Raw genomic sequence first — 14,750 nt, forward strand, 5'->3', positions numbered from 1 at the left:
CGATGACGGAATCACATGCGAAAGTAAACTAAATGTTTATTAACAAAATATTTGGCATGATCTAGTTGACCATCCCGATTCAAATTTGATGTGGAAATAATTGAAATTTCATGTGGTTATACATTAATGAAATAGAAAATCCTTCACGGATTCTCTTGTGTTGCTCGTTCTCGTGATAAATTGATCACACCAGCTAAGGTTAAAATTGTATTTGGTGATTATTTTTTTTGAAACGTATGAAAAAGTGAATATGGGCCTGTTTACCTACCATGTGGATTATTTACTATTATATGATTTAATAGATGCATCTATTGTATGATCACACGTGCGTTTGTTATCAACTTGCAATTTGATTTTTGTAATTTATTTGCTCGAATTCTAAAATTAACAGCATAGTTTCAAAATGTAAAATTATGTTGATAATGTTGGTTATTTTAACATAAATTGTATGCCTCCTATTTAGCTAAATCATTGGTTACGAGAACCAAAAAAACTCTCAAATAAAAATTATATATGAAATGAGTTTATTCAATATGTAGCAGCACATGTATGCATCAAACCAACAAGGTTCCCATCATAATTGGTTCAAGGTCAGGAACCATATAATTTCCATCTAAAAATTTAAATTTGTGGTATCTGATTTTATTATTCCACCACGCACAAAGATGGATCCCCAAATGAGGTGGGGTGAATGTTAGATTTCCTAACATTAGGGGAAGATATGATTAGCAGCTAAAAACTATGTGTTGGATGAATTATCTAGATCCTCGTTAAAAAAAATTGAACTTGAAGTTCAAGAGATAATTTATTTGCAAAATGTTGCTTTGATGATCATATAAATTAATTAAGCTGCAAATGCTCCAATAAATGGTGCTTGAAAGATAGAGTCTACGCCACGCCAGAAACGTGATAGACCAATCGATTTCAAATGTAAAACTCCTTGGGGGAAGGAGAGGAACAAATTATCAAAATGGTCATGATAATGAGGCAAGTGTTTTAAAAAAGCACTATGACATAATACTTCATTAAACCTTGACAAAGCTTCAGGTACCTGACTAAAATGATGAAAATGAAGAGATCTCAATGATTATGTCGTATGGAAATCGATATCAAAATGACCGTTGGCGATATCTTTGATATAATGTGGCGCTCAATATTATAAATGGTAACAAGGATCTTATTTTTAAATTTGTCAAATTATGTGAACAAATAAATAATTGACCAATAAAATGTGCAAATCAAGTATATTTTATTTCACTTAAAAAAATGATGTTTTGGACTTATAGTCCATATATCAATATATAATGTCAGTGGGAGTACAAATGAATTATTCTGACAAAAGTATAATCGTAAGATTTAAATTACGGCTTGTACCTTGGGGCATAAATTATTTTTGCAAAAGTGATGACATTATTGTATGGGGATATATTCTCCTATAGTGGATGCAATGAGATTTTTTTTTCCAGTCTGACAAGAGATGGAATACTTGATTACATATAATGAATGATTTTCATGTTTAGCTAGACATTAAAGGTTATATGAAAATCCTTGAAAGATCTAAAATGTTTTAGAGTGATTCCATTGAATAGTACCCTAAGTGATTGTGAAATCGCTTAACGTAAAGAAAGATCGATTTCGATCTCATGAAATAGTTAATAAGTATCATGTCTTAGTGCAATTTGTACACTTATATATCTTGTTATTTATATTTATGAAATAATATTTTTTTACAGGATAGACATAATTTTATTTTTATATAGAAATATTTGATTGAAATCAAAATATTGATATGGATTTATTATCTCTAACCAATATTGTCAAAGAATTGTTAGTTATGCAAAACGCAAGAAAGTTATTTGTTCAACATAAAGTCTATCACACTAAAGTTATATCAAGTTATTCTGCAAAACAATCAATTGCAAATGAAAGTGTCTACAACATGATTATTGCAATGAGCAAGTTGAATGAGCAATTTACTTGCAATAGCGAGGTCACGAATGAAGTGATTTTTCAATAATGTATTTGACTAAGCTCAAAGCCTCATCATATCCATGAAATCAAAAAATGATATATCAGGATAAGTTCAAGAATGCAACATCTTTGTGAATGTGATTTGATCACAAAGACATTATCAATACAATATTTGAGAAGCTGGTAGAAGATTGGAGGACATCATAACAAGAAATTAAGTGATGTTTTAATCAAGGGGAGTATAATATGTGTTGTATTCTTTTTTTCTTGACCGAGATTTTGTCCACTGAGTTTTTCTGGCAAGGTTTTTAATGAGGCTACAAATAATGCGTAGTAAAAGATTTGTGTAACCTTTTGTATGCCTCTGTGTAACACTATAAATAAAGGCCTAAAGTTCATATTGTATACACTTGAAAAATTGGAAGAATAAAAAAGTTCTCATCTCTTTTGTCTCTCTATTTCTATTGGTTTTTTCTTGTAGTATTCTTGTCTTATTTGCTTTGATTTTACAATATATAATTAATTGTGCGATAACATTATCTTAATAGACATAATAGGTTAAACATAAAAAGCATTGCAAACTTGACAATTAACATCAGGGATAATAGGTCTATTGCATAGTTTGGGGGGAGGGGGGAGGTAATAGGACTGTCACATAGTTTAGGGATGTAAATGATATGAACTAATTAAATTCAGCAGGATGATGGGGTCCTCACATAATTTAGGTTCGTAACTTGCAACTTCACCATAGTTTAGGTGGTTCTTATGCCATATCCCTCATTAGTTTTGAATAAGTCACCTCAAGTTTAGGAGCATCTCCAAGAGTAGTTATTAGTTCCTATTGTTTGGGAGATTTTTTAGCAGGTAGCTTCCTTACTTTAACTCTAGTTGGTTACAATCATGGGCGAATCCAGAGAGTAACATATGGATTCACAGAATTAGTATCTTTTACCTGGATCCTATGTACGTAAATATCTATAAATCAATTATTGTATATTAATTTGAGGTCGTCGTAGGAACCCATAAACTTCAAATATAAAATCATTGTTCTTGTATTTATCAAATTCAACAAAATTATACTTTGAAGTCTTTCACATCTAAACTTAATTATCAAGCTAAAATAAGCTAAATCTATTGCATTCCCTTTTAAGTTTCCTAATTGATGAATTCACTCATCAATTTTGGTTATGCTATTGCTCCTAGCAATCCAACGACCATTACTACCACTCGTGATGCTATTAAAGGCCATCAACTCATGGGAAATCTTGATGGAATCAAATCTTCCCTTATCACCTATTATTATCCAGAATGATCTTATTTTACCAAATTTCATATATAAAATCTAGTTCTCTCAGGATCAATTAATCTAACAAGTAATGATGGCATTTGATGATCCTACTATTGCTCCAATTGTTGCCATATGGCAACATCTACTCACACAACTTTCACAAACAAGAGGAACACTTACATCTTTAGCTTGCGAGATGAATTCCAAAGTAGAAAAAAGATATTTAAATCCATTGCATTAACATCGAGGTTCATTCTCTTTCTCATGCTCTCAAAAGTTGTTTTTCATCACCTGTCACTAATGATAAATTGATTGTTCAAAATTCTAAGTGACTTGGGACGTAAGTAGCACCAAATTTCTGTACTGATCATGAGATTTTCCTCAAACGCCAAGACCTTGAAAAATCATCTACTATGATCACAATTGTTGTATCCATAATACCAACATGCTTCCTCTATCTAACAAGAACAATCATCATCAAGAATTAGCTACGGAAATCATCTCTGTCTAGATAAACAGATTTCAATAATCAATACAATCTAAGTAGTCCGTCAAATGTCAATTGTGCTAAAAGTTTGTCATACTATAAATGTTTTTAGCCCCAAATCTCACACAATCAATTTGAATCTAAAGTTAACTTTGCTTCTGCCTACAATCAATTGAAACTCATGGGTTCTAAACTTTGGTGTGACTCATCATGTTGTTGTTAAGCACCACAATCAACAAACTTATTTATACATAGAATTATGATTTAAGATAATAATAAATATCATCAAAAAAAAATTCTGCATAGTTTGAATCAGCAGATACGCTTATTTGGTACGATTAGATATTTTAAATAGTTTTTAAAATTTATAGGTACAAGTCATATTTTATGTTTTTTCTTTTAAGGAAAAAGAATATATTTTGAAAAACTATGACCAAACACATTCCCGACTTTAATCCAAACTTCACCAAATCCAATTTTCAAAAAAATAAAAAAATTGGAAATCTGTGACCAGAAGCTAACTTTGAGGCCATTTTGGGTCAAAACTCTACAAAGCTTATAATAATGAAATGTAAAACAAGAATAGGGAGGTGAAAAAAAAGTCTCTTTAATACAGAAAGTAGTAAACCAAAAGCAATCCCAACCATTATTTATTCTTTATTAATTTATTGGTAATTGTTAAATAACAACTCAATCAAGCAGTGATCATATATAAGAAGATCCTCCAATCACATCCAAAACTGTTAAAAACAAGCTAGGGGACATTTGGCCAAGTTAGACAAGGATATCCGATAACATTATTTTATCGGTCTTCGATATGAGATAACTTATCCCACCATTTATACTGAAATAATGGGATAAAACAATAATCATTATCAAACACATGATATGATTCCATGGCATATCGTGGGATTATTATCCCTATCCCACCAACAAAACGACCTCATAATCCTCATCAGAAGGTGATGAACAGGATAGACAAGTAGCAATAAGTTACTAACACCTAGGAGTAGCCAATAGGGGAGGAAGCAGAATTTCTCTGCAAGAAAATGTTGTAAACACCATTGACAGCACAAACAGAGGTATCTCTCTAACACATGATTATTCTCACATCACAGGACTAGTGCAAAAGGCTGGCCCCATTTATTAAGCAGGCATTTCTCTATCTTACTGTGACTAGGTGAAGCATCGTCTTAACTTTGGTTTCCCAATCTGGTAACTGGTAGTAGACTATCACAAAGCAGATTACCTTGTAAGACTTTAGTATTGCCAAATTTCCAATCTGAAAAGCAGGTATTCATATTTCCTCAGTTTTTATAGGTCTCCAGCCTTTACCAGCAGAATTTTTCCGAGCATGAGATATGAACCCAACTATGTAACCGAAAAACCCTCCAAGCATTAGCACACTCCCAACCTTTACATACCATGAGAGCGTAGGCTCCATGTATTCTGTGGCCGCAGGACGATCATGGATATCAGCACTGAGAAGTTGTCCTGAAGCTAGGAACTCAACCTTGTCATGCACCTCCCCATCATGGTTTCCTACATAAGAAAGTGTAAGCTTTTCCTTTGTGGCATGCAGCCTCACGTATCCAAATTCACTCCCGCGGTACAGAGATTGCAGAGGCTGTGGGAAAATAGGATCGGTAGGGTGGTCTTCTCTTGGTGCCCAGATAGGTTGCCAGTCCTGTCCAGCCATCCCAATCACAATTTGAACTGGGAAAGCCTTCCGCTCCTTCCCATTCAAGGCCAAGCTTCCACAGGTGAAGTTATTCAAAGGACAAAACCTCTCATACCTGTGAACATGCCCCCACAATACAAGATTCACATTGTTCTTCACAAGAAGAGGTTCCAAATACTCAATCATTTTCTTCCTCAAAGGGATATCGTTTGTTCCGCTACTAGAAGTGTACATTGGTCTGTGACCTTGAAAGACGACAAAAGGAGTTTTTACTCGATCAACTGATTCCAAGTCATGCTTTAAAAAGTCATACTGGTTACTACCTGGAAGGAAATTGGTTTCAGTTGACATATAGACAAAGTGAACGGGCCCAGAATCAAATGAGTAATAAAGATTCTGAGTTGCAGGAGCACGCATTCCAGTTGGCTCTGAAGAGTTTCCTGGCATATGGAACTTATGACTGTAGGGTACACCACATTCACCTCCCCCATCTTTGCCATAGCTTGACCAATCAGGCTTCCAAGGTTGAAGTGGCCAATCATATTCATGGTTTCCAATGCATACATGGTATGGAACTCTGGATGCAACAGGCTCTATCTGAGAAAAAAAGTTGTCCCACAACCAAGAGTATCCTCTTGCATAGCTGATATCTCCAATATGTGAAATAAGGGCGGGCTTATTACCAAGAGCTTCAATATCACGGCTAATCCACTTAATGGTGGATATACTTTCTTCCTGTGTACGAAGGAATGTCGAGTATGGTGTAGCAGTCCCCATGTCTCCAAACAAGAAAGCAAATGTTTCACCCGAGTCTCCATTCTGTGACACAAAGCTGTAAATGGTGCTCCAGCCTCCTGAATCACTGCCAACCTGTATGGCAATGCATCGTTAGAGATATCAACTGTGACAACCCTGACATCTTTCAAGAAATGGACGATTTCTAATTCTGCATTATATACCATTACAGAGTACCCACCCTACTAAGGATCAGGAAAAATGATTTTGTATGGATGGGGTGAAATTAGTATTACTTCCGAACATTCTTTAAATAGAGGATAGTTCCACTATAGCAGATAACTGTGAATTCGATGAAAATTTCGATTTTGGGGGCTTTATGTCTTCACTAGAAAGATTGCATGGATGAGCTCGCTAATCACTTAAATTATGCCTCACCTTATTATACTGTCACTAAAAACCCTGAACTTTCCTATCATATCAATACCATCATATTGCAAACAAAAACTTCACTTGGCTGCCCAATGCTCAAGCCTCCCACCCCATGTAAAAGCATAACTCTTGCTGAGAAAGTAAATTTGCTAATGAATTAAAGGAATACGGAATATGTGTAGGTATAGGTTACGCAGTCCAGTGCACGAAGCATCCCGCATTCATGCAGGGTGCCCCGAATATGTAGGTAGAGGTAAGAAGTAAATTAGCTGACTCTCTGAGAATGCAATTTCTCTGAGTGTGCATTCTAAAGCAAAGATAGAAAGGGGTATAGAGCAAAGTACAAATGGGCTTGCTTCATAAGAAAAGATAAAAGGAAAAGAAGTCTGAAGCTAAACCTAAGAAATTCTCTCATAAAAAATATCCATCCATATAGATACCCATGATAAAGTTAACTTTCACTCGTTCATTAAGGACTAATGGAGTTATCCTCCTTTCTGAGTGCAGAAATTACATGATCATAATGAAAGAACTACTACTGAAGCTTTCGGGTAAAAATAGAGACAGTTGTAGTAAAGTGAAAAGCTTTGAGGTTGGGTGGACGAGGAGGACCCAGAAATTGATCGTCTGACCAGATTGATCAAGGATCAAATCCTAAGTGACAACATTGAGATCAATCGAGGACTACCAAAGAACCACTGGTATCTTGGTTATGAAGCCAATCCCCACAAATACTCTCCAAACCTACCCAAGAACCAATAGCATGAACATGTAAAATTTGGATTTGGAAACTTTTAATTAACAAACTTTTGTATCTGTGTCTCCCTCTTTCAAGTGATTCGAGTTAGCGCTCAGAAGAGAGCTCAACAATCTGTGCTTCTAAATAATCCATCACAACATAAGACCAATACCATGCCAATCCCAAACTAGCTATGTGAATCATATGTATGTGCAATTAAAACATTGTAATTCTTCTCATTTGTCCTAGCCTTAGTGGAGGCATGTATCTCGTGGAAAGAGAGGGATTTGAACCCTCAGTACCATTAACTCGTACGACAGATTAGCAATCCGCAGCTTTAGCTCACTCAATAATACCATATGAAAATGATAATTACTACATCTAAAATTAGAAGTACTCTAAATTTCATATTTCTCCTTACTCAAAGTTATACTAATAACAACTAATCTTTAATCTCGACTAATTAACACAGATTTTCAAGAGAATTAAGACCCAAATAATACCTGATAATAATACTTCTTTCCCTTTTCCAAATTAAGCATAACTCCATCATGTATATACCCAGGATCTCTCCATCCAATGCTACTATTAGCTGGAGCGTCACACATATCTTCCCTCCCATACCTTAAGACCCGAGTTTTCACAACCCGACCCAATCCACCCCGGGTCAACCCATATCTAACATAACTCTCTTTACCATCAGGAGTAACAAACATGACCCGCATCTCCTCCTCACGACCCGTTAAAGCCAAATGAACCTGTTCGGGGCCCCGACCCGAAACAAACCCAATCTCCTCCGACTCCGCAAGTAGATGCTTCGTCTGAGGCAATGGATTGTGATCGTGATCCACTAGATCCGGAATGACTTCGGATTCGGTCCATCTGAAGATCCGGAACTGATACCCAGATCGAAGATTGACTAAAGGGATGGAAATGGAACCCGACCCGGATTCCCAATCGGGTGTAGAAGAAAGAAAAATATAGCCAATGAAATTGTCGTGGAGTGAGGTGGGTGGAGAGTAAATTCCTAAAAAATCGAGTTTAGAAGGTGAGTGGATACCAGTCCATTGGATTGTAACAAAATCACCAGATTTTGATAAGGTTTTTGGGGTTACAGAAATGGAGATTTGTGAGGAAGAAGATGATGAAAAGAAGTTAAAGAAGAAGAATATGGAGAAGGTAAGAAAAGGGATCATATTTATTGGTGGTTTTGTCTTAAAAGCCTTAAATTTCCACCATTTTTAAGATGAAGTTATCTATGGTGATTTTCCGGCAAATTGATTGACGTGTCAATACAAACTTTTCGTATACTTTTTGTAATCATTTACAATTTATTGAATATAAATTTATAGAATGATTCAATTTATATTAAATTCAAGATATATTAGTCCAAATAAATATTTTGGATTAATAAAGTTGGGTCAATTATTTAAGCCCAATAAATGTGGATTTAATTAAAAAAAAAAACTAAATCCATTGATTTGGGCTATAAAGATGACTCCACTTTGTTAAGCCCAATATCATCTCATCCTAGAAGCCCAAAATCATGCCACATGTCAAAGTTAGGTGGCAATCCAAGTCAAATTAAATAAACCACTAGAATTATGCCATGTGCCAAAATTAGGTGGCAATCCAAGTCAAATTAAATAAGCCACTAAAATCATGTCACATGTCAAAGTTAGGTGGCAATCCAGGTCAAATTAAATAAGCCACTAAAATCATGGCACATGTCAGAGTTATGTGGCAATCTAAGTCAAATTAAATGAGCCACTAAAATAATGCCACGTGTCCATGTGACATGTTCTGACCAATCAAATTAAAACTCTTCAACAAAGAAATCTGATTGGTCAGTTCAAACCAACCAATCAAATCACACCCTCATACCACTCCCTACAACTATAAATAGGGGTCTCATTATTCTGAGAGAGGAGGGTTTTTTGGAAGAACAAGAAGCAAGAAGAGAGCTCGTGGATCAAAGACCGCAAATTCTCTACAAAGCTACAAAGTTCAAGCAATCAAATTCAAGTTCAAGATCAAGAACGAAGAAGAAGATCAAGATCAAGTTACTTGTTCATCTTTACTTCATCTTAAAAATGGTGAAACCTGCAGGTTATCAACCTCCAAAATTTCAAGAATCGATGTTTTGAAGATGCCTGCAGGTTATCAACCTCCAAAATTTCAACAATTTGATAGAAAGGGAAATCCAAAACAACACATTGCCCATTTTGCTGAAACCTGCAATAACGCTGGAACATATGGAGATTATCTGGTCAAGCAGTTTGTGCGCTCCTTACAAGGAAATACTTTTGACTGGTATACGGATCTCGAGGCAGGCTCTATTGATAGTTGGGAACAACTTGAGCATGAATTTCTTAATCGCTTCTATAGCACAAGGCGTACTGTGAGCATGGTTGAACTCACAAATACACGTCAAGGGGAAGATGAACCCGTCATTGAGTTTATCAACCGATGGAGAAATGCAAGCCTCAATTGTAAGGATAGGCTTAGTGAAACTTCCGGAATAGAAATGTGTATTCAAGGAATGCGTTGGGGACTTCATTATATCCTACAGGGTATTAAACCCAAATCGTTTGAGGAACTAGCTACACGTGCTCATGATATGGAGTTGAGCATGTCTGCAAGCGGGATTGATGGACCAATTATTTATGGGCCTCGCAAGGGAAAAGACAAAATGGAGGTAAAGAAAGGGGGAAAATCGGCACCTAAGTTTGGAAACAAGGAGTCGATGAGTGTTAATGCCGTACCTTTGAAAGTGGCTACAAATCTAAGCAAGAATCAAAGGGTGAAGACCACAACTTTTCAGAATAACGCTGGTAGAAAGCTGACTTTGAAGGAAATGCAGGCAAAAGAGTATCCTTTCTTGGACTCAGATGTTCCAGCAATTTTCGAAGAGCTTCTGGCGTTAAAACTCTTTGAGCTACCTGAAATGAAGCGTCCAGATGAGGCTGGGAGGACTAATGATCCAAATTACTGCAAATATCACCATTTGATGGGCCATCCTATTGAAAAGTGTTTTATCTTTAAGGAAAAGATTATGGACTTGGCCCGTGAAGGAAAGATATTGCTTGAAGATGAGAAGGAGAGTTCAAATCAAGTCTCTGTCACTTTTGGTTCACTTGACCCATAGTTCTTTGCAACTTTGTCGAAATACATGATAGTGGTGATGACCTAGCCACATCACCATCAAAGATGATTAAATTTGGTGACTTCAAACCAATAAATGTTGACGTATCATCGCTTGTTCCTTTGATGAATGAAGTAATATGGGAAGATAAATCTCTAGAGGAAAACCAATCTTGCGGTGCTTATACTGATGATGAAGGATGGATTTTAGTGACACGACGAAGACGTTGTAAAATGAGCTTGCAAAGAGAACCAAATAAGCAAGTGACTAGAGCGAAGATAAGAACAAAGTGGTGCCATCCACCTACCCCTAAAACTCAAAGGGTAAAGAAGAATGTGAAGAAGTCAAGAGTCGAGGGAAATTACTATCAAAAACAACGTCCTCCGGTGACATTAGAGGAATTCTTACCAAGTTGGTTTCGTGAAAAAATTTCTCATCGTGACACCAAGGCCTCGTGTTGTAACATTGATAGAGAAGAGACGATGGTAGAAAGCTCATCACCATCATTACCTCCGTCACATGAAGGCCCTATAAAGCCTCACTCTGAAGAAGTGGACACTTGTGATGCTAAGTTTACATTCACTAATGATGATCTTTTATTGGGTGAAGTGTTGCATAATCGTCCTTTATATATGGTAGGTTTTGTGCGTGGACATAAAGTAAATAGGATCATGGTGGATGATGGATCTGGGGTCAATATTCTCCATATTCGTACTGTGAAAGAACTTGGAATACCGATAAATGAACTGTCTGAAAGTCGTCTGATGATTCAAGGTTTTAACCAAGGGGGGCAGAGAGCCATTGGTGCTGTCAAATTAGATATAACGATGGGGGATATGCGTTCGAGTGCATGGATGCATGTTATTGACTCAAAGACCTCGTATAACATCTTGTTAGGAAGACCATGGATACATGAGAACAAAGTAGTACCGTCCACCTACCATCAATGTTTCAAATACTTTGAAGATGGGGTTCAAAAGAAGGTAGTTGCTGATGATGAACCTTTCACCGAGACAGAAGCGCACTTTGCTGATGCAAAATTCTACTTAAAGAATTCAAAAGAAGTTAAAGTTGATAACGTGATACCTGCTGATATCACAAAAAGAGTTGATGTAGCACCTGCTAATGCGAGGGTCATGATTGAAAAGGATAAAACGCTTTCAGATATGAGTAAAGTACCTAAGATAAGTGAGGCATCTTCAAGTAAGAAAATGGTTCCTATTTCTCACTATGTCCCAAAGACAAACAAAGTCAAGATCCCACCCTTTGAGTTGCAGAGTAGTAAGTTGACATTCCCTATCAAGCAAATTAATGCGATCAAATCACCTTCAAAAATGATACAGGGATTTGTCAGACCATCAAATCATAATTCACATGAATCACTCCCTAAAAATCGTACAAATGAGGGTTTTGACCCGAATGCATATAAGTTGTTGGTGAAAGCAGGATACAATCCCAATGAAGCTTCTAAAGTAGGGAAGCTTCCAAATGAAGTTATTGAAAGGGCAAATCATGGCCTAAATCCAACTCAAAGGATGATGATAGAGAAAGGGTATGATGTCAAGCAATCGCGCGGAGGCCTAGGTTACAAACAACCGTCACCAATCCGAATCTCTATAAAAAGGATGAGCATCAACTATATTACCCCTGTGAAAGAATCGATGATGTTCAACAAAAAGCCTTCTGTGTTTGATCGACTTAGTGGCATGACTCCTAAGGTTTCTGCATCTGATCGACTAATAGAATCAACTCCAAAAATTTCAGTATTCGATCGATTGGGACCAATGAAGAAGAAATACAAGCGCTAAGGAGATTATAGAACAGTGGAAGAACGGGTATATGCCCGGGAGCATAATTCACCCAAGAATTGGCCCAGTTTGATCCCTTCTAGAATGAGGCGAGAAACAAAACTTGTAGTTTCATGTGGAGATGTTCTGAGAGAAAAAACTCATACCATAGTTCACACTAGGGAGCGAGATGAAGATGAAGAAAGTGTGGGATCATCAAATCACATCACAATTTGTGACGAAGAAAGTACTCCACTATATGCAAAAATTGATGATGGATTTGTTAATATTCATGCATGCCATCACATATCTTTTAATGATGGTGATCCTCAAGAAGATGAGGATGCTGAAGATGCGCCACCTGAACTCGAGGAAGGGATAAAGAATACTGTTGATGCATTGAAGGAAGTAAATCTTAGAGTTGATGATGATATAAGGCCTACATATGTAAGTGCTTTGCTGGATGACGATGAAGAGAAGAAATATATTGAGCTGCTTATGGAATTTAGGGATGTATTTGCTTGGAGTTACAAAGAGATGTCAGGGTTAGACCCTAAAGTTGCAGTTCATCGTCTTGCTGTAAAACGAGGTACTCGTCCTGTTAAACAAGCACAACGTCGCTTTAGACCTGAATTGGTTCCTTTGATCAAAACTGAAGTTAACAAGCTCATTGAAGCAGGTTTTATTCGTGAAGTCAAATATCCTACATGGATTTCAAGTATTGTACCTGTAAGAAAGAAGAATGGCCAAATACGAATTTGTGTTGACTTTAGAGATCTTAATAATGCATGCCCTAAGGATGAATTTCCTCTTCCAATCCCTGAGCTTATGATTGATGCTACAACTGGATACGAGGCAATGTCCTTCATGGATGGTTCATCTGGATACAATCAAATTCGCATGGCACCAAAGGATGAAGAACTTACTGCATTTCGCTCTCCTAAAGGTATATATTGCTACAAAGTGATGCCTTTTGGTTTAAAAAATGCTGGAGCCACTTATCAACGAGCCATGCAGAATATTTTTGATGACATGCTTCATAAAAATGTTGAGTGTTATGTCGATGACTTAGTAGTAAAATCAAAGAAGAGTGATGACCACTTGAAAGATCTGAGAATGGTGTTTGAACGGCTTCGAAGATACCAACTCAAAATGAATCCTTTAAAATATGCCTTTGGAGTTACTTCGGGAAAGTTTCTCGATTTTATTGTTCGACATCGAGGAATCGAGATTGATCAAGATAAGGTAGATGCTATTTTGAAGATGCCTGAGCCAAAAAATATTTATGAGTTGAAAAGATTACAAGGAAAATTAGCATATCTTAGGAGGTTTATCTCAAATCTGGCTGGGAGATGTCAACCATTCAGTCGCCTTATGAAGAAAGATGTTCCTTTTGAATGGGACCAAGCTTGTACCAATGCTTTTGAGAACATAAAGTCTTATCTAATGAAACCTCCAGTACTTGTAGCTCCTATACCTGGAAAACCATTGATTTTATACATTGCAGCACAAGAAAGGTCAGTAGGAGCACTTCTCGCACAAGAAAATGATGAAGGGAAAGAAAATGCCCTATATTACTTGAGTAGGATGATGACACAAAACAAGATCAAGTATTCACCTATTGAGAAGTTATGTCTGGCACTCGTGTTCTCAATTCAGAAGATGAAGCATTACTTCCAGGCTCATATTATACAACTTGTCTCTAAAGCGAATCCTATCAAGTTTGTCATGTCCAAGCCTGTCTTAAGTGATAGGCTGGCAAGGTGGTACCTCCAGTTTCAACAATTTGAGATTGTGTATACATCTCAGAAGGCAGTGAAAGGACAAGTGCTAGCAGATTTCTTGGCCAATCATCCAATTCCGAATGATTGGGAGTTATCTGATGAATTACCTGATGAAGACGCAATGCTAGTAGAAATTCAGCCACCTTGGAAGATGTATTTTGATGGTGCTGCACATCGTGAAGGAGCCGGTGCTGGAGTGGTATTTGTCACTTCCCATGGAGAAGTTTTGCCATACTCCTTCACTCTAACACAAAACTGCTCCAATAATATTGCCGAATATCAAGCACTCTTACTTGGGCTTGAGATGGCCATTGATATGAAACAATTGCAATTACAAGTTTTTGGGGATTCCAAGTTGGTGATCAATCAAGTCTTGGGTAATTATGAAGTAAAGAAGCCTGAGTTAATCCCATACTGCAATTACGCTCAAAAGATGATAGGGTGGCTTGGAGAGGTGACTATTCAACATGTCCCAAGAAAGGAAAATAAAAAGGCTGATGCATTGGCAGCTTTAGCTTCTGCATTAGTATCTCCTGATGAAATACAAGTTGTGGTTTGCCAAAGATGGATAACTCCACCTCCAAATGAGCATGAAGAAGAATTTCAACAAGTTATCGCCACTTCGGAAGCTGAAATTGACGATTGGCGACAACCAATAATAGATTACTTGTGTTATGGAATATTGCCAGAAAACCTTCGAA

General features: G+C 36.7%; 1 protein-coding gene across 1 annotated transcript; it reads right to left on the reverse strand.

Annotated features, from left to right (window-relative positions):
• Nucleotides 1-4,369: 4,369 nt before the first annotated feature.
• LOC129870304 (probable inactive purple acid phosphatase 2) lies at nucleotides 4,370-8,643 on the reverse strand. Its single transcript, XM_055945035.1, has 2 exons — nucleotides 7,837-8,643; nucleotides 4,370-6,297 (listed from the first exon to the last, which is right to left on the reverse strand). Exons 1-2 carry the CDS (start codon nucleotides 8,527-8,529, stop codon nucleotides 5,044-5,046), a joined length of 1,947 nt encoding a protein of 648 aa, XP_055801010.1. The 5' UTR covers nucleotides 8,530-8,643; the 3' UTR covers nucleotides 4,370-5,043.
• Nucleotides 8,644-14,750: the final 6,107 nt, after the last annotated feature.

This window comes from Solanum dulcamara, chromosome 10 (genome assembly GCF_947179165.1).
Source record: "Solanum dulcamara chromosome 10, daSolDulc1.2, whole genome shotgun sequence".
NCBI lineage: Eukaryota > Viridiplantae > Streptophyta > Magnoliopsida > Solanales > Solanaceae > Solanum > Solanum dulcamara.